Source organism: Geotrypetes seraphini, chromosome 5 (genome assembly GCF_902459505.1).
Source record: "Geotrypetes seraphini chromosome 5, aGeoSer1.1, whole genome shotgun sequence".
NCBI classification, from domain to species: domain Eukaryota; kingdom Metazoa; phylum Chordata; class Amphibia; order Gymnophiona; family Dermophiidae; genus Geotrypetes; species Geotrypetes seraphini.
In genome coordinates this window covers 136,241,924-136,266,222 of record NC_047088.1, presented here as the reverse complement: position 1 = coordinate 136,266,222, position 24,299 = coordinate 136,241,924, and the positions used below count along the sequence as shown (strand labels likewise).

Genomic DNA, 24,299 nt, shown 5'->3' with positions numbered 1-24,299 from the left:
ATGGTTTTCTCTAATCAAGGCATCTGCCCTGTTAATGTGCTCTTGTGTGCACGATGTTGATGGGCAACTAGAACAACCTTAGTTAGTTACACCTGTTCTTCCTGCTTTAAAACTTTTTACCCACTCATAAACCCTTCCTTGATTCAAGGTGCTATATCCATACTGAGTCAATATCTGATGGTGAATTTCCACTGGTTTCACTCCCTCTGCCCAAAGAAAGTGCAATACTGCACTTTGTTCTTTGATGGTGCAATCTTGCAATAAAGGTCCATGTTTCTGACCTCGTGGCTGCCACATGACTAAAGACCGAGTGCTGTACTGTGTGTGGATAAACTATCCAACATGCAGCGTATTTTGCTAGCTCTGTTCCAGTTATTACGTAATTTAACAATTGCCTTAAATTTTTGATTCACCCTTTTATATTCTCAATGGAGAAGGATAGATAGTGGAGTTCCCTGGGGTCTATGCTGGAACTGCTGCATTTTTAATATGTTTATAAATGATCTAGAGATGGAAATAACTAGTGAGGTAATTAAATTTGCTGATGACACAAAGTTATTCATAGTTGTTAAAGCATAGGATTGTGAAAAATTGTAAGAGGACCTGTCGAGACTGGGCAGCCAAATGACAGATGGCATTTGATGTGAGCAAATGAAGAGTGATGCATGTGAGAAAGAGGAACCTAAACTATAGCTATGTGATTGATATAAGGTCCCTCAGAAGAGTCGCCAGCCAGGAAAAGGATCTAGGTGTTATCATTTTAATGATACATTGAAATCTTCTGCTCAGTGTGCAGTAGTGCTGCCTGATTCAGAAAAAAAAAATTAAATCCGATTCAGCATATTGAATTGATGATTCGATTTGATTTTCCTGCCCAATTGGGTGTTTTTTTCCAAACATCCTGGTAAGTTTATTTTATAGCCTCTTCACCCCCTTTGCCCTCTCCTACCCACATTGGTCCTGTAGTGTAAACAAAATAAACAAACAAAAATATATATTTCCTCTCTCTGTTAAATCCTAGCTCACATTTGCGATCTGACACCAGCTCTGGAAGGATACACATTTCAAATCTGACATATTGTAATCACAAAACAGAAAATAAAATTATTTTTCCTACCTTTTGTTGTCTGGTTATTTTTCAAATCTTGTTGGTCCCATGTTGGTCTGGTTGTCTTCTGATCAGGCTCTCCTCCTTTCTCCGTGCTAACCATCCATCTTCCATCTCTGTCCTCCCCTTCTGTTTCCCTTTTCTCCCCCGGAGGTCTGGCATCTTTCCTTTTGTTCATCTCCATCCCCCCTCTCCCCCACCCCCCACCCCCGCAGCTGCAGCAATGGACCCCACCATCCAACAGATCCACCATCTCTCCTTTTCTCAACTACCCTTTCATCCAGCATATCTCTTCTGTGTTCCTGTCCCCCTTGTGTCCCTGTTCTATTCTCCCTCCATGCCCAGTATCTTATCTCTCCCCATATCCAGCTTCTTTTTTCTCTCTTCTTTACCTCCTGTATCCCCTTCCCCAGGTACAGGCTTTCTCCTATTATTTCTCCTGCCATCCTGCACCCTGCCTACCTACTTTGGAGCAGTATCTGTCCCTCTTGTACCCTTCCCTTTGTGGTCTTGCATTTCTCTCCCCCTCTTTCCATTAGTCCAGCACCTCTCCTCTGCTTTCCTCCCCCTCTTTTTGGTTTGGTCTCTCTCTTCCCTTCACCCCAGGTATGGCATCTCCCCTCCCCTCTTTTACTCCTTTCTCCTCCTCCCTCTGCACAGGCCTGCCTCCTGCCACGAAGGCACTCTTCCTTCTTCTCCCTGCTGTTATGCCTGGACCCCCCCCCAGTCACGAAGGCACTCTTCCTCCTCCCCGCCACAAAGTTCTGCTCCCCACGCAAGTCTGCATGTTCCCCTAGATTCCCCGCACTTACTTTAAGCAGCTAATACAGCAGCCTGCAGGATCACTGGTGCTATAGCGATCCCTGCAGCTGCCCGTCATCCTCAGCAGCACGTTCTCTCTGCCGCGATCCTGCCCCTGACGTCAGAGCAGTGGCAGGACCGTAGCAGAGAACGTGCCGCTGAGGACGACGGGCAGCTGCAGGGATCGCTATAGCACCGCAATTCTGCAGGCTGTCGTATTAGCCTTAAGGTAGGAGCAGGGAAGCTGGGGGAAGATGCAGGCCTTTCTGACTGACCCTTCCCCCTCAAGCAGGAGTGGCAGTGGACGGCCAGCAAGAAGCAGCACTTCCGCTCCTGCTTTAGAAAGGCACGGGGAAGGGTCGGTCATCGAATCGGGAGGCTGATATTTTAAAAAAATTGAATCGATGCGAATCGATTTACCTGATTCGAATCATGAATCGGGCAGCACTAGTGTGCAGTGCCAGTGAAGAAAGCAACTAGAATGCTAGGAATCATTAGGAAAGGAATGGAAAACAAAAAATGAGAATGTTATAATACCTTTGTTGCACCTTGAATACTATATGCAATTCTGGTTGCCGCATCTCAAAAAAGTTATAGTAGAATTAGAAAAGGTACAGAGAGAGGCTATGAAAATGGATGGGTTGACTTTCCTAGGGCTCTTCAGCTTGGAGAAGAGATGACTGAGGGGAGATATGATAGAGGTCTGGAAAATATGGAGTGGAGTGGAATGGGTAGATGTGAGTCACTTGTTTATACTTTCCAATATCTGTCCCTATTAAAAAAATTTTTTAAAAAGGCATGCTGGGACATCCCCCCTGATAACAGCCCACATCCCTTGAACATTAAAAAAAAAAAAGCAGGCGAGAAGCCCATTCCCTCCTTCCTTGGCCAACCCCCCCACTACTTTAAACTAAAGATTTGCAGAAGGGATGGCCACTTCCTCCTGTTGTTAGAGTCCCCCTGCTATCCCCTCCCCATATCTCTAAATTGAAGGTCGGCAGGAGGGATGCCTACTCCCTCCTGCTGGCAGGCCTGCCTTTTCAAAATGGTTGGCCTTTATGGTGCATCCTTAGAATCACTGGGAGGGGCCTAAGACTCTGGCCCAGGTGCCTAAGGCCCCTCCCATAGGTATCTGAACCAATCAGAGTCTTAGGCCCCTCCCAGTGCTTCCCAGGATGCACCTGGAAGGGGCCTAAAGCCCTGAATGGCCTAGGCGCCTAAAGTCCTTCATGGGAGGGGTCTTAGGCGGCTGAGCCAGAGTCTTGGGCCCCTCCCAGTACATCCCAGGATGCACCAGGAAAGCAAGACATTTTGAAGAGGGGGGCCTGCTGGCAGAAGGCCATGGGTATCCCTTCTGCCAAACTTCAGTTTAGAGGCACAGAGAGTCAGGGGTTCGCAGGGGGCCCCAGCGTCAGGAGAGAGTAGTCACCCTCTGGCTGATCTTAAATTTAAAAGTGGGGGGAGGGCCCAGGTGGCCAAGGCAGGAAGGAGTGGAATTCTCTCCTGCTTTTTTTATTTTTACATTCGGGGTATGTGGGAGGAGCTGTTGGGTGAAAGGGCGGGGGGGTTGTCCCAGCCAACTTTCTTTTTAATGGGCACAGATTTGTGCGTATGTAACATAAGCACAATATCTCGGCCCATTCAAAAAATAATAATAATAATTGCTTTTCCTGCTCCAAACAGCTGAGCAGCAAGAGGCTGCTTCACGGCTTCCCCTGCCACTCTGCCACTCAGCTGTTCGGGACTTCCCCTGCTGCTTTGTGCATGTGCAAGTTGCTTTCTCCAATGACTGATCAAAAGGGATTATGGCAGACTTTTGCAAAACTAATTTGTATGTGAAATTGTTTCAACATCAATGCCGTTTTCAAATCATACCAGTAACCGGCACCATAGCAACCCACAGGATTTTAACGGTGATTTTAGAGCAAGCGGCCCTCTCTCTTATCTCTTTGATTTCCCTGCAGCTCTCAGGCTCTATGCATGGGCCCAGCCTCTGAGCAGTTCTCAGCATTTGCTTCTGCCTCTCTTTTGTACGTGCTTTAAATTTATTTTTTTTGTTCCTGTTAACAAAACAACTTACTAGGGTCATAATCAATGGCTCTATTTTGTAAGCCTGACTGATCTAAAATAATTCTGAGTTTGAAAAGGTATAATGCATTAATTGGTGTCAGCCTTCCTAATTATTAAAAGCTGCTTTCTAAAGCTGAAAGTGCCTAGTCATAGCCATTGCATAAAACTGAGCAGGGCCAGGAGTACTGTATGTCCAAATGATGCTTAGTATGGTAAAGGTGAAGAGGAAACTGTTTGATCAATGCTTTCAGCCTTGGAGATAAATGCTGTTGTAGGATTCAGCCAAAATCACAAATACTGCACTCTGTTAAAAAAAAATTATATATTATTATACTTCATCTCTACATTTTGTGATTAATGACATTGTTGGTCTTTTTTTCTATTCTGCAAAAGAATGTGAGTTAGAAAATAGCACTTATTTAAGAGAATTTGAATACACAAATATAGCATAGGAGAAGGACTGAGTATCTGTGTTCCTTACAGAAATGCAACCCCATGTTCATGAATTTTCAAAGCAAAACTAATATGCTGTTGAGAAGATAGATGAAAAAACCAATATGCTCATTCCAAGTCTGTCCAGTTTTTTAAATCTGTGCTATGAAGGATATCTGCCAGCTGTAGAAGTTTGATTGTTTGTAGGATATTGCTCCTTTTCCAAGTCAGTACTTTTCATACTCTAGAAAAATACATTCCTATACTTTAAATCTAAACGTCCAATATATCTTATCATCAAAATGTATAATCTAAAGTGAATTTGTTGCTTAAACATCTATCTACTTATGCTTGGACCTGGAATTTGTTGGAGTAATGGAGTGGGGAATTGTACTGTACTTACCTATCAGTTGTTAAAAACCACCTTTAAAATCTAAACTTTGAACTTGTAGTTTGACTTCTTAATTTATTCTTTTGGATGTCCAAATCTGTAAAATCTGGCATTTATGCGCATAGGTTGCAAAATCACCATTTATGTGCATAAATATAGTACATGTATAAAACCTTGAATAATGCCACTTTTTAAAACATAGGGGTCCTTTTACTAAGGCGCGCTAGCTGTTTTAGCGTGCTCTAAATGCTAACGCGTCCATAGGATATAATGGACATGTTAGTGTTTAGCACGTGCTAAAAAGCACAGTTACTTACCGTAACAGGTGTTATCCAGGGACAGCAGGCAGCTATTCTCAACATATGGGTGATGTCATCCACGGAGTCCGGATGCTGACAGCTTCGCAAGCAGACTTGCTTGAAGAACTTTAGAAAGTTTGTGACAGGAGAATAAATCTTGTAACACTGCCTGGCCGAAATGGCCATTCCGTCTGGAAAAAACATCCAGACATTAATGAGAGGTGAAGGTATGAACCGAGGACCAAGTGGCAGCTTTACAGATTTCCTCAATAGGAGTAGATCTAAGGAAAGCTACTGATGCCGCCATGGCTCTGACTTTATGGGCTGTGACTCGACTCTGTGGATGCAGTTCAGCCTGAGCATAGCAGAAAGAGATGCAAGCAGCTAACCAGTTGGAGATGGTGTGCTTGGAAATCGGATGTCCCAACTTATTTGGATCAAAGGAGACAAAAAGTTGAGGTGCAGATCTGTGTGGCTTAGTTCTTTGCAAGTAGAAAGCCAAAGCACACTACAATCCAGAGTATGAAGAGCTGTTCCTCCAGCATGAGAATGAGACTTTGGAAAAAACACTGGAAGTATAATGGATTGATTGAGATGAAATTCTGAAACTACTTTAGGTAAGGATTTTGGATGAGTACGGAGGACCACCTTGTCATGATGGAATACTATGAAAGGTGGGTCTGCAACTAAATCTTGTAGCTCACTGACCCTGCGAGTAGACGAGAGCAATGAGAAAAATCACTTTCCAAGTAAGAGATTTAAGATGAGCCGAAGCCATTGGTTCAAAAGGAGGCTTCATCAATTGAGCAAGAACAACATTGAGGTTTGAGAAGTGGTTTGACATTGAAAAGTCCTTTCATAAATCTGGAAACAGGATGAGCAGAAAGGGGTTTCCCTTTGATAGGTTGATAAAAAGCAGCAATTGCACTAAGATGGACTCGAATGGATATGGATTTGAGGCCTGATTGAGACAAATAGAACAGGTAATCCAAAACTGAAGACAAAGAGATAGAATGAGGCTCCTTGTGATGAATGGAGCATCAAGCAGAAAATCTAGTCCATTTCTGATTTTAGCAATGTCTAGCGGTAGGCTTCCTAGAAGCCTCTAAAATGTCTGTACAGATTGAGAAAACTATAGAGTGGCACTTAAGTTGAGAGGTACCAAGCTGTCAGGTGTAGAGACTACAGTAGTGCTGCCCTATTCACGATTCGAATCGGGTGAATCGATTCGAATTGATTACATTTTTTAAAAAATCGGCCTCCTGATTCAATGGCCGACCCTTCCTCTGTGCCTTCCTAAAGCAGGAGCTGCAGCGCTGCCTCTTGCTGGCCATCCATTGCTGCTCCTGCTTGAGGGGGGGAGGGTCTGTCAGAAAGGCCTTCCCCAGCTTCTCCGCTCTTGCCTCCCCCAGTTTCCCCGCTCTTACCTCCTTTAGGCTAATAGGGCAGCCTGCAAGCTCGCTGGTGTTATAGCGATCCCTTCAGCTGCCTGTGGTCCTCAGTGGCACGTTCTCTCTGCCGCGATCCTGCCCCTGCTCTGACGTCAGGGGCAGGATCGTGGCAGAGAGAATGTGCCGCTGAGGACCACGGGCAACTGCAGGGATCGCTATAACACCAGCGAGCCTGCAAGCTGCCCTATTAGCGTTAAGGAGGTAAGAGCGGGGAAGGTGCAGGCTTGCAGGGGGAGCAGGCGTTCATTCATGGCGGGGAGAGCAGGCATTCATTCATGGCGAGGGGAGCAGGCGTTCATTCATGGCGGGGGGAGCAGGCGTTTATTCACGGAGAGGGGAGCAGGCCTTCGCAGCGGGATGGAGGAGAAAATGTGCCTTCGGCAGAGGGAGCAGGCTTATGTTTGCAGCGGGGGGAGCAGGCCTTTGCGGTGGGAAGGAGGAGAAAATGTGCCTTCGCGGCAGGGGGGAGCAGGCCTTCGCGCGGGAAGGAAGAGAGAGTCCCTTTGTGGGGGGAGCAAGCCTCTTTGTGGGGGAAGCAAGCCTTTGTGGTGGGGAGCAGGCCTTCAGGGCAGGGAGGCAAGCTTGTGCAGAGGGAGGAGGAAGAAGAGTTCCTTTGGCGGTGGGGAGGCAGGCCTGGGAGGAGGAGGAAGGAGTAAGAGAGGGGAGGGGAGATGCCAGACCTGGGGTGAAGTGAAGGGAAGTGAGAGACCAAAAAGAGGGGGAAGAAAGCAGAGAGGTGCTGGACTAATGGAGAGAGAGAGAGAGAAACACAAGACCACAAGGGGAAAGGTACAAGAGGGACAGATACTGCTCCAAAGTAGGTGGGCAAGGTGCAGGATGGCAGGAGCTATAGTAGGAGAAAGCCTGTACTAGGCGAAGGGGATACAGGAGATAAGGAAGAGAAAAAGAAGAAGCTGGATATGGGGAGAGATAAGATGCTGGGCATGGAGGGGAGCATAGGAACGGGGACACAGAAGAGAGATGCTGGAAGAAAGGGTAGATGAGAAAAGGAGAGATGGTGGATCTGTGGATGGTGGGGTCCATCGCTGCAGCTGCAGGGGGATGGAAATGAAAAAGAAGGAAAGATGCCAGACCTCCAGGGGAGGAAAGGGAAACAGAAGGGGAGGACAGAGATGGAAGATGGATGTTTAGCACAGAAAGCCTGATCAGAAGACAACCAGACCAACATGGGACCAACAAGATTTGAAAAATAACCAGACAACAAAAGGTAGGAAAAATAATTTTATTTTCTGTTTTGTGATTACAATATGTCAGATTTGAAATGTGTATCCTTCCAGAGATGGTGTTGGACCGCAAACATGAGCTAGGATTTAATAGAGAGAGGAAAAGTCTTTTTTTGTTTGTTTATTTTGTTTACACCACAGGACCAGTGTGGGTAGGAGATTTGAATAAGCAATTCATCAAATTAAATCAAAATAAAACTTGAGAGGGCAAAGGGGGTGAAGAGGCTATAAAATAAAACCCACCAAGATGTTTGGAAAAAACCACCCAATTGGGCAAGAAACTCGAATCGAAAAATCGATTCAATAGGCTGAATCAAAATTTTTTTTCCTGAATTGGGCAGCACTAGACTACAGATTGGGATGAAGTAGAGACCCCTGACTCTGTGTAAGCAGAGAGGGAATAACTGGAATAAGTAGTGGCTCCCTGCTGCTGAGTTGAAGTAGAAGGGAGAACCAAGGTTGCCTGGGCCACAGAGGAGCTATCAGACTCATGGTGGCATGTTCCTGTTTGAGCTTGACAAGTGTTTTGAGTATGAGAGGGAATGAAGGGAACACATAGAGAAACTGATTCGTCCATTCCAGGAGAAAAGCATCTGCCTCCAGTCGATGAGGGGAGTATATCCTGGAGGAGAACTAAGGCAGTTTGTTGTTGTGGGGAGATGCTAAGAGATCTATCTGAGGAGTTCCCCACTGACAAAAAATGTGATGAAGAGGTGAGGAATTGAGTGTCCATTTGTGAGGTTGTAGAAGATGACTCAATTTGTCCGCCAGACAGTTTTTCTCTCCTTGAATGTAGACAGCTTTCATGAAGGTAATGTTAAGGATTGCCCAATTCCAAAGCTTCAGAGCTTCCTGGCAAAGAGGGAGAGATCCTGTTCCTCCCTGCTTGTTGACATGGCGACTTGATTGTCTGTCCGAATGAGGACTACCTAGTTGTGAAGAAGATGCTGAAAAACTTTGAGAGCATTGGCGATCGCTCTGAGTTCCAACAGATTGATGTGATACTGATGATCTGTGCTGGTCTAATGGCCTTGAGGCCATCGAGATGAATCCCCCAAGCATAGGTCGAGGAATCTGTCGTGAGGACCTTCTGATGAGGGGACATTTGAAACAGTAAACCTCTGGAGAGATTGGAAGAGAGCATCCACCAGTGGAGAGACTGCCTCAACGAAGGAGTCACTCTGATGTGTTGAGAGAGTGGGTCGAAAGCCTGAGCCCACTGAGATGCTAGGGTCCACTGAGGGGTTTGAAGTCTGGCAAAAGGAGTCATGTGAACGGTATAAGCCATATGACCAAGAAGAACCATCATATGTCTTGCTGAAATTGAAGAGAGGGAAGACACTTTGTAACAGAGCTGAAGAAGAGCATCCTGATGTTGAGGAGGAAGGAATGCTCTGAGTTGAACAGTGTCCAAGACAGCTTCGATGAACTGTAGAGTTTGAGAGGGCTGTAGCTGGGATTTGGGAAAGTTGATTTCGAACCCCAAACTTTGGAGAAACCAAATAGTCGGTTGGGTCGCTACAATAACCGCTTGAGATGTTCAATCTTTGATGATCCAGTCATCCAGGTATGGGAACACCTGTAGACCATGGTTCCGCAGAGCTGCTGCTGCTGCTACTACTAGGTACTTGGTGAAGACTCTTGGAGATGATGCCAGGCCAAAGGGAGCAATCTATATTGGAAATGCAGATTTCCCACGCGAAATCTGAGGAACTATCGAGAGGCTGGATGAATGGGAATGTGAGTGTAAGCCTCTTTGAGATCTAGAGAAAATAACCAATCATTCTGATCTAGAAGAGGATATAAGGATGCCAGAGACAACATTCAGAAATTTTCTTTGTATAAAAATTTGTTGAGTGCTCTTCCAATGGGAAGGGGAGAGGACAGAGGCAGAATGATGGAAATTATGCTCTATATTAAATGGTCAAAAAGGTTGAGAGGCCTTAGGCACAGCAGGTGTCTGAGGTTTTTGCTGCCTTTGCTGCTGCTGTTGTGGTTGTTTCTTAGGAGGCGCTTGTGTATATGGAGCTGCTCTCTGTGGAAAACGCCTCTGGTAAGATGGAAGAGGCCTGAAGCCTTTAGAGGTGGAAGGCTTAGGTTGAATGATGGAAGCAAACGATTTCTCATGTTCAGACAATCGTTTAGTAGCTGCCTCGATGGAGTCATCAAACAAGTCATTGCCCTGAGAAGGGATGTTGGCCAGATGATCTTGAAGATTGGGGTCCATGTCTACAGTTCGGAGCCAGGCAAGCAGGTGCATTGCCACTGAGAAGGCAGTGACCCTTGAGAAAAGTTCAAATGCATCATAGGAAGATTGAAGGAGATGCATGCGGAGTTGAGTCAGAGTGGTAATCACATGCTGAAACTCTGGAAGACGGTGTTGAAGAATATATTTGAAAAATTCAGGCAGTGTGTCAACCAAATGCTTGAAATAGGAAATGAAAACAAAATTGTAATTCAAAACTCTAGTTTACATAAGAGAATTTTTATACAAACGACGACCAAACTTGTGCATGGTCCTGCCCTCTCTTCCAGGAGGGACAGTGGCATAAACTTTGGCAGGATTGATCCTTTTCAGAGAAGACTCCACGAGAAGGGACTGATGACATCAAGTTCTATAACACCGTATTAAAAAAAGCTAGGAAGAATTTCTATGGAGATAAAATCTCCAAGTCAAAAAACCAAAACAGTGCACTGTTCCACATCTGGCGCAACCTAATTTCAAAAAACGACTCCACCTCCTCCCCCTCCCTCCCATCTCCAAATGACCTAGCTAAATTTTTCAACGAGAAGATCACTACCATAAAAAGTTCATTCCCCCCGGCTGTCTCTTACAACTCTCTTCCTCCGAATGACTCCAACCCTATCCCTGCTGACAGATCATGGACTTCCTTCGAACTCATATCCGAACCCCAGGTCTCTAAACTTTGCCTCAAACTTAAATCCTGCAAATGCATCCTAGATCCGTTCCCATCCTACCTTTATGAACACATTCCTGCACAGGCCATCTCTTCCCTTGCCAGCCTTATAAATAAGGCTTTACTATCGGGCCTGTTCTCCACAGAAATGGGACACATTGCCTTATCCCCTCTTCTGAAAAAAAGCTGATCTCGACCCTTCCTTACCATCGAACTACCGCCCCATAGCAAATATCCCTCTTTTAACTAAACTGCTAGAGACTATAGTCGCTACTCAGCTCTCCTCTTACCTAGAGAGATTCTCCATTCTCCAACACTACCAATATGGATTTAGACCCAATTTCAGCACCGAGTCCCTCCTAGTTTCCTTAATTTCAAAGGTGCAACAACTACACTCTCGAAACAAATTTGTTGTTCTACTACAATTCGATCTCTCCGCGGCTTTTGACATCGTGCACCATGACATACTAATTTACCAACTTTCTGAGATAGGAATAGACTCCTTCGTCCTAAAATGGTTCTCAAACTTCCTTCGCTCTCGTTCCTACATTGTCAACACAAACGGCTCCAGATCCGCTCCTTGGACACCATCTTGCGGTGTCCCACAGGGTTCTCCCCTCTCCCCTATTCTATTCAACATGTATATGACCTCCCTGAAGCTCCTCAATCTATCCCCCCTTGAAACAATATACACATACGCTGACGATATCTTTATCCTCCTCGAAACAGACCAGAACCTCACAAACCTCCAAGAGAACATTACTTCATGCATAATGAGACTTCACGCCTGGTCCCTCTCGGTACAGATGAAATTAAATGAATCAAAAACAAAAGTACTCTGGCTCGGCCCAAAATTAGAATGCCTGCCCACCCTCTTCACACTACCCACAGGCTCTGCTCTGCACCTTGAGTTCTCAAGCAAGGTCCTCGGCATCATTATCGATTCTTCTCTCTCCCTCAACAATCACCTCAATTCCTTGGCAAAATCATGCTTTTTCAGCCTCCACATGCTGAGGAAAGTAAGATCCTACTTTCACCAAAAACATTTCGCCATCCTTGTACAATCCATCATCCTCTCCAAACTCGACTACTGTAATGCCATTTATTTATGCCTAACAAAAAAAAGTCTTCATAGACTCCAGCTTATCCAAAATACCGCAGCCAAGCTGATTTTTGCAAAACGCAAATTCGACCACGTCTCCCCACTACTTACCAATCTTCACTGGCTCCCAGTGCTTTCCAGAATTCATTGCAAATGCTCCTGTCTGGCTTTCAAGATCATTCACGGCATTCTTCCGCCCCTAATCCCACTATCTTTTACTACCAGATCCGCCCACAGACATAAACTATCCTTCCCCTCTCTACACGGTATTCTCTACGCAGGCAAACTGGGAAAATCCCTCCTCTCCAAAATCACAGGCCTTTGGAACGATCTCACTATCCCGCTGCGGAACCTGGGCTCCCTCCAATTCTTCCGCAAACAATTGATAACCTGGCTCTTTTCTAACATATAATCATTTTTTCTAACATATAATCATTTTTTCTAACATAAAATCATTTCTTCTCCTGTTTATATTCCTTCTATTCATATACTCTTGTAAATCTTTCTCCTCTCTTCTTATATTTTTAAGCTTTGTAAACCGTGCTGAGCTCCACTTCCGTGGAGATGATGCGGTATATAAACTTAAGGTTTAGTTTAGTTTAGTTTATGAGACAACTGAGATTTCTCGAAGCCCCTGCAGTAGACCATCCTGTAACGAGATTCCAGCTTTCCTGGCACAGCAGGAATGGAATAAGGTGTTTCAAGATTCTGTTGTAAAGTTTGAGAAAGAAGTCTATTGATGGGCAATTTAAGAGACTCCGCAGGAGGACGAGACATACCCATTTCATCTAAATACTCCGTAGAGTATTTGGAATCGGAGTCCAAAGTAATATTGAGGTCCTTACTCATTTGATGTAGGAAACAAGAAAAAGATATCTGCTCCAAGGAAGGTTGATCTCAAGGAGAAGAAGGTGACCTCGAGGCGCCTCGCAAGGCAGAGAACGAAGGTGAAGCTTCTCTGGAGTACTGATACCTGAGGTCTGAATATTCAGGTGTAGATGACTCACTGAGAGAATGGATAGAATCTCTCGCAGGAGAAGAAGCATAGTTGTAACGCTCTGGAGGTGGTGTCCTCGACTTCAGAATTGGAGGCCTCGAAGAGTCTTGAGGCCTGGAGAAACGAGGTCTGTCTCAAGAAGAGGATCTGTGCCTCGATGGATGCCTCGATGTGGAAAACTGTGCCTCGAACCAGGCAGGTCCCGCTGAGATGAACGTCGAGGAGTCTTCGCCCTATGCCTCGGAAAGGGCGATGTCTTATGCGAGGAAGGAGGGCTGGAGGCTTGAGATTGAGATACCAAAAGGGACTGAGCTCCTTGTGTCGAGGTATCTCGAGGCACTGACAAGGATTTGGCTCCTTGAGTAGCATGCTTATGCTCTAGTCGAGACACTCGCAAAGACTCGACTCCTTGCACAGAATGTGTAGAATCCTGTTGAGGCACTCCCAAGAACTCGACTCATTGTATAGCGTGGGTAGATTGAGCTCAAGGCACTGCCAAGGACTCGACTCCTTGCAATACTGCTAAGTGCTCAGACTGGACTGCAGAAAGCAGAGTTGAGGTAGGAGTATGTTTGGCAAGCATATTACTAAACTGCCGATCCAAAATGGTCTGGATCATAATCTCCAAATGTGCCACTGAAACTTGAGGATCTGGTACATTTGGTGTGGCTATAATCTCCGATGAAGAGGAGGAAGAACAACTCTTCAACTTTGAGACATGCTTCTTGGGCAGCTTGATAACCACTGCTAGTACCTGACCTGAGAGAGACAGCGAGGCAAGAGGCTCCTCAGTAGAAGACTTAGCAGATTTGCCCGAGGATGAGGACCCGCCAAACGAGGTTTGATTAAGGTCGAGGCAGAAGGCGGATCCCCTGTGAGAAGCTTGACCGGAGTTGAGGTCGAGACCGGAGAAAGTGGATCCATACCGCTAAAGAGTTTCTCCACCTGAACTCGACGACATTTGACGGCTCGAGGTTGAAGAGCACACGACTCCGTACGATGGTCAGGTTGCAAATACTGAATACACCACCTATGTGAGTCAGTGAGGGAGATCGCGCACTGGCAACGGCTACACTTCTTGAAGCCTGTGACCAGTCGGGACATAAACGGAAAAATAGCCTCAACGAGATCGAAGCCCACTGGCTGAGGCCTTGAGGCAGGCCCCACCGTGACACAAAAGAAAAATAAAATTAAGGGTTTTTTTTTTTTGGGGGGAGGGTTAAATGAAAACGCGCAAAGAAACACAGTGACCCTGTAAAAAATATAAGCTGCAGTGAGAGAAGGCACGAAGTAGAACCGAGTCTAGCGCAGAGCGTCGAACTAGGACTTTTCAGCTCCACGGAGAACTGAGGAGAAGCACGCCCTGTGTCGGTCGGGAAGGCACTTGTGCATGAGAGGTGCAGCAGTCGTAAACTTTCTAAAGTTCTTCAAGCAAGTCTGCTTGCGAAGCTGTCAGCATCCAGGCTCCGTGGATGACATCACCCACATGTTGATAATAGGCTGCCTGCTTGACCTGGGATAGCAGCTAGTGCGCTTTAGTAAAAGGACCCCCAAATTCTTTTATCAAATGACTGTTCCTTCTCTACATGTTGCAAAGTCCATGCTTATTTATTATGTCTATTTATGCATTTAGCAAACCTTTGTTAAAAATAAATTTGCTTAGGGCTGATAATTCTATAAAATCCAATTTATATTCCAAGGTGCATATCCTATGCTGAAAAAGTCTGAAATGTATAGAAATTTAAAATATATTCCACTACTAAAACCAGATATATTGCCCTCCCCCAACCAATTAACAATGTATTGTCCATAACATTCCCCTAATTTTCAGGAAGCCTTTTATAAAATGCCCAGGGAAATTGTGCACATCAAGATTTAGACAACCCTTTTCCTACCTAGATGGCATATGCAAAATCAGGCTTAAGGAATGCTGAAATATGTTGTTAAACTTAATTCTGTTCTTATTTCAGAATGTCCAGAAAAATCTCAGGAGGATCTGTGGTGGAGATGCAAGGAGACGAGATGACACAAGTGATTTGGGAGCTGATCAAAAAACAATTCATTTCTCCCTACGTGGACCTAGATTTACACAGGTAGTTTTACTCATGAACAGCATAACCTTTATCCACGTCAGGGCTTTCTGGCCTGTTGTATCATGCATATGTATATGCTACCTTGATGATCTGAGCAGAGTTCACAGTCCAGGAGGAGAGAGGGAGGAGATTGGAAAACTGCAGTTTTTTTATTTTTGTTCAGTATATCCAGTTTCCCTGAAAAGCTGTCAGTGTGGTAGTTGGTGATCCATTGTAATTGCTAACTGCGAGAGGTGAAAGAACAAAGACTGCCAGGAGAAATGCAGTTCAAATTCTCCACCTAAAACAAATGTAGCTCGAAATTTACTGATTTAGTTTCTCTTCATCTATCTTCTTAAAAGTAATCTCTATACCTATAGATAGAGGAAATTGGATCTGTCTGTTGCTCAGGGGTGAGGTGCATATGTACATCTTGCCCCATCATTCTATCTTGATAGGTAGAAATAAGAGGTATCCCTGGGAGAGGAGTTGGGAGGGTTGCTAAGTTTGGGCACCAGTGATGAGGGACATCAACTGTGCAACAACACAGTGGGAAGAGTTGGCAAAGTGGGAAGAGTGGGTAGTCAAATTACATCAGGGATATCTGTGGGGCCCCATTTTATGCTGTGATAAGTGTGCACTAGCGCTTACAGCATCTTAGTAAACGAGCCCCTATATTTACTCAGAACCCAAGGCAGGCAGGTAGCAGGAAAGCCCCAGCCTCTCCCGCCTCCCTCCCTATTTTTAATTTGGCAGGGAGGGTAGGCAGGCAGGCCCCGGCCTCTTCCTCCTCCCCGCCGCTCCCGGCATGTACCTTTTTTTTTTTTTTTAAACTTCTGTTCGCAGCCAAGGGTGGCTGGCTGCCTGGTTTCCGCTGCTTCCTCCCAGAACTGCTGGCTAACGCGGCTGCCTCCTCTTCCGTTGTCTCGCAGCATAGTGGCACACCAGGTTGTTTGCCTGGTCCCATGCCACTTCCCGCGAGAAATGACGACACCATTTAGCAAAAAAGCTTTCCGCGCTGCTGATCTATGCGCCGCTAGCAAGGGAGGAATACACACTAGACCACCAGGTACGGGGGATGATTTAAAAATACTGGGGGGGATGATTTAAAAATACTGGGGGGGATGATTTAAAAATACTGGGGGGGATGATTTAAAAATACTGGGGGGGATGATTTAAAAATACTGGGGGGAGGGATGATCTAAAAATACTGGGGGGGTATCTAAAAGTACTGGGGGGATGATTTAAAAGTACTGGAGGATGATTGATCAAGAAATACTGGGGGGGATTATCTAGAAGTACTGGTGGGATGATTGATTAAGAAATACTGGGGGGATTATCTAGAAGTACTTGGGGGGATGATTGATCAAAAAATACTTGGGGGGGATTATCTAGAAGTACTTGGGGGGATGATTTAAAAGTACAGGGGGATGATTTAAAAAGGTACGGGGAGAGGCTGGGGTGGGCGGGCTGGATGCCACTATGCATGTCTACCATTAGACGTGCCCACCTCTAGACGTGCCCTGTCCCGGCCTACCACTAGGCCACCAGAGGGGGGACAGAGTACAGGGCACACCATTTGGTTCAATTTTTTATTTTTCCTCCTTTACAGGTGGATGCATCTTATGGTCAGATGGGTGCATCTTATGGAGCGAAAAATACAGTAATTGAAAATTACCCCCACATATCCTCCCACTTAAAGTGGCTCAAATCACACACAGGTGCACATGATTAGAACATTGTTACTCAGCATTTTGAAGAAGGTTTGCCCCTACTTAAACCTCATACATTTAGTTTGGTGTGCTCATGACTGCTGCAGTGAGAGTGAACACCATGGTGAGATAAAAAGAACTGTCTGAGGCCTTCAGAAAGAAGATTGTAGCAGTTTATAAGTCTAGTAAGGGATTTTTTTTTTTTGGGGGGGGGTGAAACAGTTTATTAAGAAGCAAACAAACACAGAAAATCAGCCAAACAATAACCAGATATGAATGAAGAACAGAAAATAATACAATACAATACCCAATTCCCAGAGCATAGCTATATGGGCCCCCAAAAGAAACAATCAATAGAGACAGGGGAGGGAGTCCCTCCCAGCAGGGGATACAGCAAAAGCCCATCTAGGCCCCATGCCCAAATAGCAGCACAAGAGGGGAATGGGAAGGGGAAGAAAAAGAAACGCCAGCTGTGAGTTTACACCCATAATTTTATATGAATCCCACCCTGGACAAACAACCCAATCAAACTCCCCACCTCATTCCCCCCCTTCTCCTCTCAGCAACTGGAGACATGGGAACCAAAAAAAAATACCCAACCTCACAAGGGGGCAATCGCAGCAAGAACCTGTTCCCACAAGGATCCATACAGCCTAAGATATCCCCCCACTCAGCTCCCAATGGGCTAGCTCTTGGAGAGACCGCTTCCAGCCCTCCAACTCCGGGGATGTTGCATCCATCCAGAGGCAGAGCACACCCCGTTTGGCTGCAAGAATGGCAACATACACAAAATGCCAGTGGTCTGCAGTCAGCCCTTGATTCAGAAACTCCCCATCATGTCCTAAGACCAAGATCCCATAGGACCACTGGACCGGCACCCCCAGGATCTGTACAATAAAATCCAGCACTCCATTCCAGTAAATGCCCAAAAGCGGGCATTCAATGATCATGTGCAATAGAGTCCGGGCAGGTGCCCACACTTCACACAATCCTCAGAGTCCCAGAGGCCAGCCCTCACCCCCTGTGTTCGGGTAACAAAGTTGTGATGGAGAAAATTAAATTGGAGCTCCTGCAATTGAGCATTCCGTACCCCCTTCGAGCTATATTAGAGACGCAGGTTTTTAGGTTTTAGTGGTAATTCCCTCCCCCATTTTCAGCAACCATCTGGAGGCCAGGGCAGGCAGCTGGGCATCCACCCTCTCTGCCAGGGTAGTCCCTTACCAGAAAGATAAAGAATTAAGAGCGGAAGGTAGAGACAGGAAAATCTGATCCATCTTCAGAAAATTACCGCCCCCCCGAGTGATGTTGAAGATTATCCAGATAATAATATCTCAACTGTAGGTATGCAATAAAGGGCAAAAGGGGCCAAGTCCCAGGTGGTGCAGAGCACTTCATACGAAGGAAAGAAAGAGGTCATGGCCCCATCATAGAGACATGGCCCAAACAAAAACGGGTGCCAAACCAGTCTCCAACACCCTTAGGGGCTCCCACCCCTAAGGGAAAGTCAGGACTCTGACCATTCATCCAGAAGGCCCAATTGCCCTGTCCCTTGACAATCCGGTGCCACCACCAAGTCAGCGCCTTCCTTAAAGGGGTAAGCCAGACCAAATTAAATCCTAGGTGTGGACGCCTCCACAGGGAACATACCAGGCATGCCAGCGCCCTAAAAGGGGCCGTCCAAGAATCAAAGAGTCCGATGGGGGAAAACCTATACTCGCCTGTAAATAGTTTGTGGATCAATCTCATAAGGGCTGCAACATTATGTAAACAAAGGTCTGGCAGGGCCAACCCTCCTCCCTCTCAGTTCTGTGTAAGCTTCCACAAGCTTATGCGCACTCTCCTGTTGTTCCAGATAAAAGAGCCAATGACAGATCTATAGGATCGTTCATCCACACAGCAAAGCCACAGGGGAATCATCTGCAGAGGATAAAGGAGCTTTGGGAGCAAAATCATTTTCCCGAGTGCAATTCTACCAGACAGAGATAGGGGCAAGTCCTCCCAGCGAACACAATAATCTTACAACATCTTCAGTTTATCAGAGATATTATGGCAGTAGACAGTAGACCAATCTGCGCTAAGAAAAATGGCTAAATACTAAAGCCGGACCTATCTGGGACTGCAAAATTTTGTAAAACTCAGGTCCCATACCATTAGGTCCAGGTGCTTTTGCCAACTTCAACTGCCCCACAGCAGCTTGAACTTCCTGGCATGACATAGGTGCGTTCAGCAGTTGTAAGTTGGCATCCGAGACTTAAGGGAGGTCAAGGTCACGAAAAAAAGAATCGCGAGCGGTCAGATCGTAGGGACCCAGTCTATAGAGGTCTGCATAGAATCGAACAAATTGCTCTTGTATCGCTTTCTCCGCTGGGTGGATAATGTGCTGACCCTCACAAATACGGGAAAAGCAAGAAGCCTTTCTGAACAGTCGTACCAAATTTGCCAATAATTTACCCGCCTTATTGCCCCACTTATACAGCCGAAATTTATAAACATCAATATGAGTCATTGCCCGCGCAGTCAGAGGGTATCCAGTTGCTTCTGTAAACCTAGATACGTGGCACAGGATTTCGCTGAGGGCTGCTCAGTTAAGACACCTTCTGCCATCTCTGCTGGACAGTATAGGCGATGGTTCTACCCCACAGATACGCCTTAGCGGCCTCCCAAAAAATAGTATCCAAGACCTCCACGCCCATATTTGTAGCGCAGTAGAGGCTCCACGCCTCGGTGAGATAGGTTTGGAAATTTTTATCCAAATAGAGGGTAGGATTAAGGCTCCAAATGCGATCACGGCCATGTCCTTACCATTGCAGAGTGAGAGTAATGGCAGCATGATCACCAAAGGGAACATCAAGGATATGTGTGCATACCACCCTTCCAATGGACTGTGAGGGCAGCAAGATATAATCCAACCTGGAATGAGTATGGTGCACTCCGGAATATGAAAGATAAGTGCGCCACACATCCACGAGGCCAATTCTCCCATCAAAAAATGAACCCTGATCCTCTCATTGTCACTCCGCACCACCCGGGGGGGGGGTTTGCAATCCACAGATGGATCACTGGTAATATTGAAATCCCTGGCAACTATGAGTTAGGCAAGGCCAGGAGATGGGCTAGAATCCCCGAAAAGAAAGAATGAGAGTATACGTTCGGGCCATAGACGTTGCACAGAACCACTGGTCAATCCTGGAGAGTGCCAGCCCATAGGACATAGCGACCCTGAGGGTCAGTGATAATCTTATGTGGGACTGCCACTACAGTCTTGTTGATAAGAATAGCCACTCCCTGTTGTCTAGAGTTGTTGGAGGAGTGAGCGGCCTCCCCCATCCCTCACCAATTTCAGATGTTCCCTAGTAGTAAAATGCGTCTCTTGCAGGAAAGCTACAGACACCTGTTTCCGCTTCAAAAAAGACAGCACTTTCTTCTGTTTAATTGGTGAGTGGAGGCCGTCCACATTTAGAGTAATATAAGTCAGATCAGCTATAACCATGAGCGGTACAAAGAACAATTAACAGAGAGATACACATCATATGTCTTCCTCAGCAGGCCTCCCAGCTGAGCCCCCTGGAAAAAAAGAAGAGAAAAACCCCAGCTGCTGAGGGGTATCCCCCTCCCCCTCCTTCCCCCCCAGCACACCAAACAGCCATCCATACCCCTACAGCCATCCTAACCCACCACACATACTCCACTGTCCCCAAGCAACCCCCCTGTGCCCCCCTACACCCCCATGGATCCTCCCAAATCCCATCCATATTAAAATACAAAAGAGAATGCCCGCTCCCTACTACCCCCCCAGCCAAAAAAAGACCTACATGGTAACCAGATAGAAAAAACAGCAACTAGAATCAACAGGAATGTTCCCACCACCACCAACAAAAATGGAACAAAACAGTGTAGGCATAAGCCAAACAAAGACAACCAACAGAGTAGGCATAGAGCAGCACACCACCCCGCCTCCCCCAAAAGCATATACAGCAACAAGTCTGTAGGTACACAGCGAACAGGATTCATATGTGGGCCCATAGTGACTCTCTCCAAGCCCCTTGGACAACCTAGGGCCAGACGCTTCTTGAGGGTCAACCCATTGTGCAGCAAATGAGCCGAAAGACTTGTGCATTCCTCTCCAGGCAAAGGACAGCAGAGTCAGAGGCATACAGCCGGCTCACAAGGCCCCAACGGGAGCACAAGGAAAGGCATCCCAGTAGGGGATAGCGCTACGCCTCCAGTACCCCATAGTCCACTCAAAAGGCACAGTCCACCATGGGGGAGGGGGGAAGAAGAAACAACAAGAAAAGGAAAAAACCCTGAAAAAAACACCAAGCGTCCTCAACAGAAGGTAACCAATGGAGCCGAATCACAAAAGGCACCAGAATGCGCTCAGTCCCAAGGATTACAGACCAGCGCAGGCTTCCTCAAGGCAGGATACACAGTTCATGGAGCCGCTGCTCCCTACAGACCCTCTGTATAAGTGTTTAGGTCCGTCATAGTGTCACAAAGATGGGGCCCAGATGCCTCCTGGATGCGGACCCGAGCAGGAAACAGCACAGTAAAGCGGATCCAACTGTTCCGCAATTCAGCACAGTAGGGTGCAAATGAGCAGTGACTCGCAGCCACTGCTGGCGAGCAGTTGTTAAAGAGGAGTAATTTGGTATCCTCATACTCCAGTGAGACAGCCTTCTTTTATATAGGGCCAAAATATGATCCTTAATTGATGCATTCAAAAACGGGTGATCACAGGATGTGGCCTGGTCTCCCTTTGGTGAAGGTCTCCAATTCGGTGGACCCACTCCACCACCGCTCGACTCCCCGGCAGTTCCAGACCCACCTGTGTTGGCAGCCATTGCACTATGATGGTCCACAGGTCCGCCTCGCGCACCCACTCTAGGAGGCGAAGAACCCGCAGGTTATTTCTGCACCCACGGTTCTCCTGGTCCTCCAGGCAGGCCTGAAGGGTAGAGCACTTGGTCTCCAGAGCATGTAGATGAGCCGCATCCTGATTTCTCCAGTCCTCCTGCACCGATACTCTCTTCTCCAACTGGTCAATCTGTGACCCATGCCTCTCCACAGAGTCCTTAATTTCCTCCACGGCCGTCTGAAACGTTGCAAATTTGTTGTCTGAGGGCCGAGAGATGTTTTGTGATTTCCTGCAGCGTCTCTTCTTGTAAAGTAACTGGTGTGCAGTAAAGCTCCTTCTGACGTCATCTTGGGACATAGCATGGTCTGCCAGTATTTGAGCGGCCGCGGGGCCTTAGCTGGCATAACACCGCTCATGCGCTCCAGATTCCCCCGAGGCGCACTCCCGTCAATACCCCCGGATTAGCAGTGCTGAGAACATAGTTAGGGGAACAAGAAAACCTCACCATGCCAATTTAAAATGAGAAAAGGGGAGGGGAAGGTCAGAGCTTAGGCAGAGAGCCACTGCTCAGCAGCACATCATCGTGTGACCCTCTAGTAAAGGATTTAAAAAATTTCAAAAGAATTTGATATTAGCCATTCCACAGTCCAGAAAACAGTGTACAAGTGGAGAACTTTCCAAACAACTATGTTTGGCGTACACCAAATACAGTATTCCAGGAAAAGAACCTCATACCAACTGTGAAACATGGAGGTGGAAATGTCATGGTTTGGGGATGCTTTGCTGCAGCAGGACCTGGCCAGCTCACCATCATAGAATCCACCATGAATTCTGTCATGTATCAAAGTGTGCTTGAGGAACATGAGACCGACGCCACTCGAGCAGGAGGAATCTGCCCTGCCCTGCTTGGCTGCGAGCCTGCTTTCCTCCAGCCCATCCGAGGGCTGCTACAGGCTAGCGTGACCCGGCTTCTCTTCAGCCAACTGCGGGCCGCCGAAAGTTTTTTGTTCCGCCTCAGCGACTCCAAGGCAGAGGAAGGAGGAAGTTTCCTCCATCTTGTTCCTCCTTCCTCCGCCCGACGCCACTCGAGCAGGAGGGATCTGCCCTGCCCTGCTTGGCTGCGAGCCTGCTCTCCTCCAGCCCATCCGAGGGCTGCTACAGGCTAGCGTGACCCGGCTTCTCTTCAGCCCACTGCGGGCCGCCGAAAGTTTTTTTGTTCCGCCTCAGCGACTCCAAGGCAGAGGAAGGAGGAAGTTTCCTCCATCTTGTTCCTCCTTCCTCCGCCCGACGCCACTCGAGCAGGAGGGATCTGCCCTGCCCTGCTTGGCTGCGAGCCTGCTCTCCTCCAGCCCATCCGAGGGCTACTACAGGCTAGCGTGACCCGGCTTCTCTTCAGCCCACTGCGGGCCGCCGAAAGTTTTTTGTTCCGCCTCAGCGACTCCAAGGCAGAGGAAGGAGGAAGTTTCCTCCATCCTGTTCCTCCGCCCGACGCCATTGTGCAGGACTGAACGGCCTGCCCCTGCCCCACACTTGATCTCTGCCTCCACAGCCCACCCAAGAGCTGCCGAAGTCCCTGCAAGACAGTACTAGCACTTCTGGACTCCTTTCTGCCTCACCTCACCATCCCCCCCCTCCTTAGCTCATCAAGGTCCACTGAGGGCCTCCAGACTCTCAGCTCCCCTTGCCCAACCCGGACTCTGCCCGTTGCCAAAGTTTACCTCTGTTCATATTCCTGTCTCTGTACCATATTTTATTATTGTCTATGCTTTTTATTCAGATGCCAAATTCCACCTTGTCTTTGCCTAGTTCAGCACCAAACTGTATTTCTGCCATACGGAAAGCGCTTAGCCGCTAACTGCTCTCACCGATATAGCTCCCCCTTTGATCTACCCCTAAAAAAAACCAAAAAACTCTCATTCCTACTCTTGGCCCTGCACTTAGCCAGTTTAATCTAAGTTCCCCTGCTGCTCCCTCCTCTACCTCTTTTCCCCCCCTGCTGCAGACTCTCACACATCAACCTCCTTGTCCTAATTCCCCACCATGAACCCATCCTTCTGGATCCTTTTCCTCCTACTCTGCTCACCTCTCTATACCTCCCTCTGTCTGAAACCTCCCTCTCCCAACCTACTCGACCCCGCTCACACCAATAACATCTGCCCTGGACTCAAAATCCCCACACTGATTCGCACCAGAATTCCCCCTCTCAAGAAAAACCCTCAAAAAGTCAACCAAGATAATCTAAAACCCCTGCCCCCTGCCAATCTTCCCAACACTGCCTCAGACTCTCTCACCCCAGTCCCAACACTTTATTGCAATGCCAGATCTGTGTGCAATAAGACCCAAATCTTGAAAGACCTTCTAGACGAGCTCGACCCTGGATTCCTATGCATCACTGAATCATGGATCGCCAAAGACGATCTATTCACACAAAACGAACTCCTCCCCCACGGTTACCAAGGCCTCTTCTCCCCCAGACCCAATTGAAAAGGAGGTGGTCTAGCACTCCTCTACAAATCTTTCTTTGACGTCCAGCTCCTTGAGACGGGCACTCACGCTTCCCTAGAATATTTGCTTGCCTCAGTCAATGACGAACTCCGCACCCACCCATTGGGCATCCTGTTACTATACCGCCCACCCACCCCTTGGACCAAATCCTCCAATCTCGTCTTTGAGACCATAACAAATGCCTTCCTTAAATTTCAAAGACTTCTGATCGTTGGTGATATTAATCTCCACCTTGACGACACCAACAGCAAGGACACGACTGAATTCAACAACTTCCTTACCTCTCTAGGCTTCCCCCCACCCACCCCATCTCCAACCCATGAAAAAGGGCACACACTAGAC

At 47.0% G+C, this 24,299-nt stretch overlaps 1 protein-coding gene across 9 annotated transcripts in view; it reads left to right on the top strand.

Moving 5' to 3' along the window:
• The window catches only part of IDH1 (isocitrate dehydrogenase (NADP(+)) 1), a 201,082-nt gene that overhangs the window by 13,676 nt on the left and 163,107 nt on the right, over window positions 1–24,299 (top strand). For all 9 annotated transcript variants that reach the window (XM_033946017.1, XM_033946018.1, XM_033946015.1 and 6 more), the window contains one exon: window positions 14,784–14,906. Coding sequence is in view for 5 of the 9 variants with exons in the window: in XM_033946010.1 (XP_033801901.1) it covers window positions 14,785–14,906 (122 nt within the window). In the remaining 4 variants the exon portion in view is untranslated. The remainder of the gene's footprint in view (window positions 1–14,783; window positions 14,907–24,299) is intronic.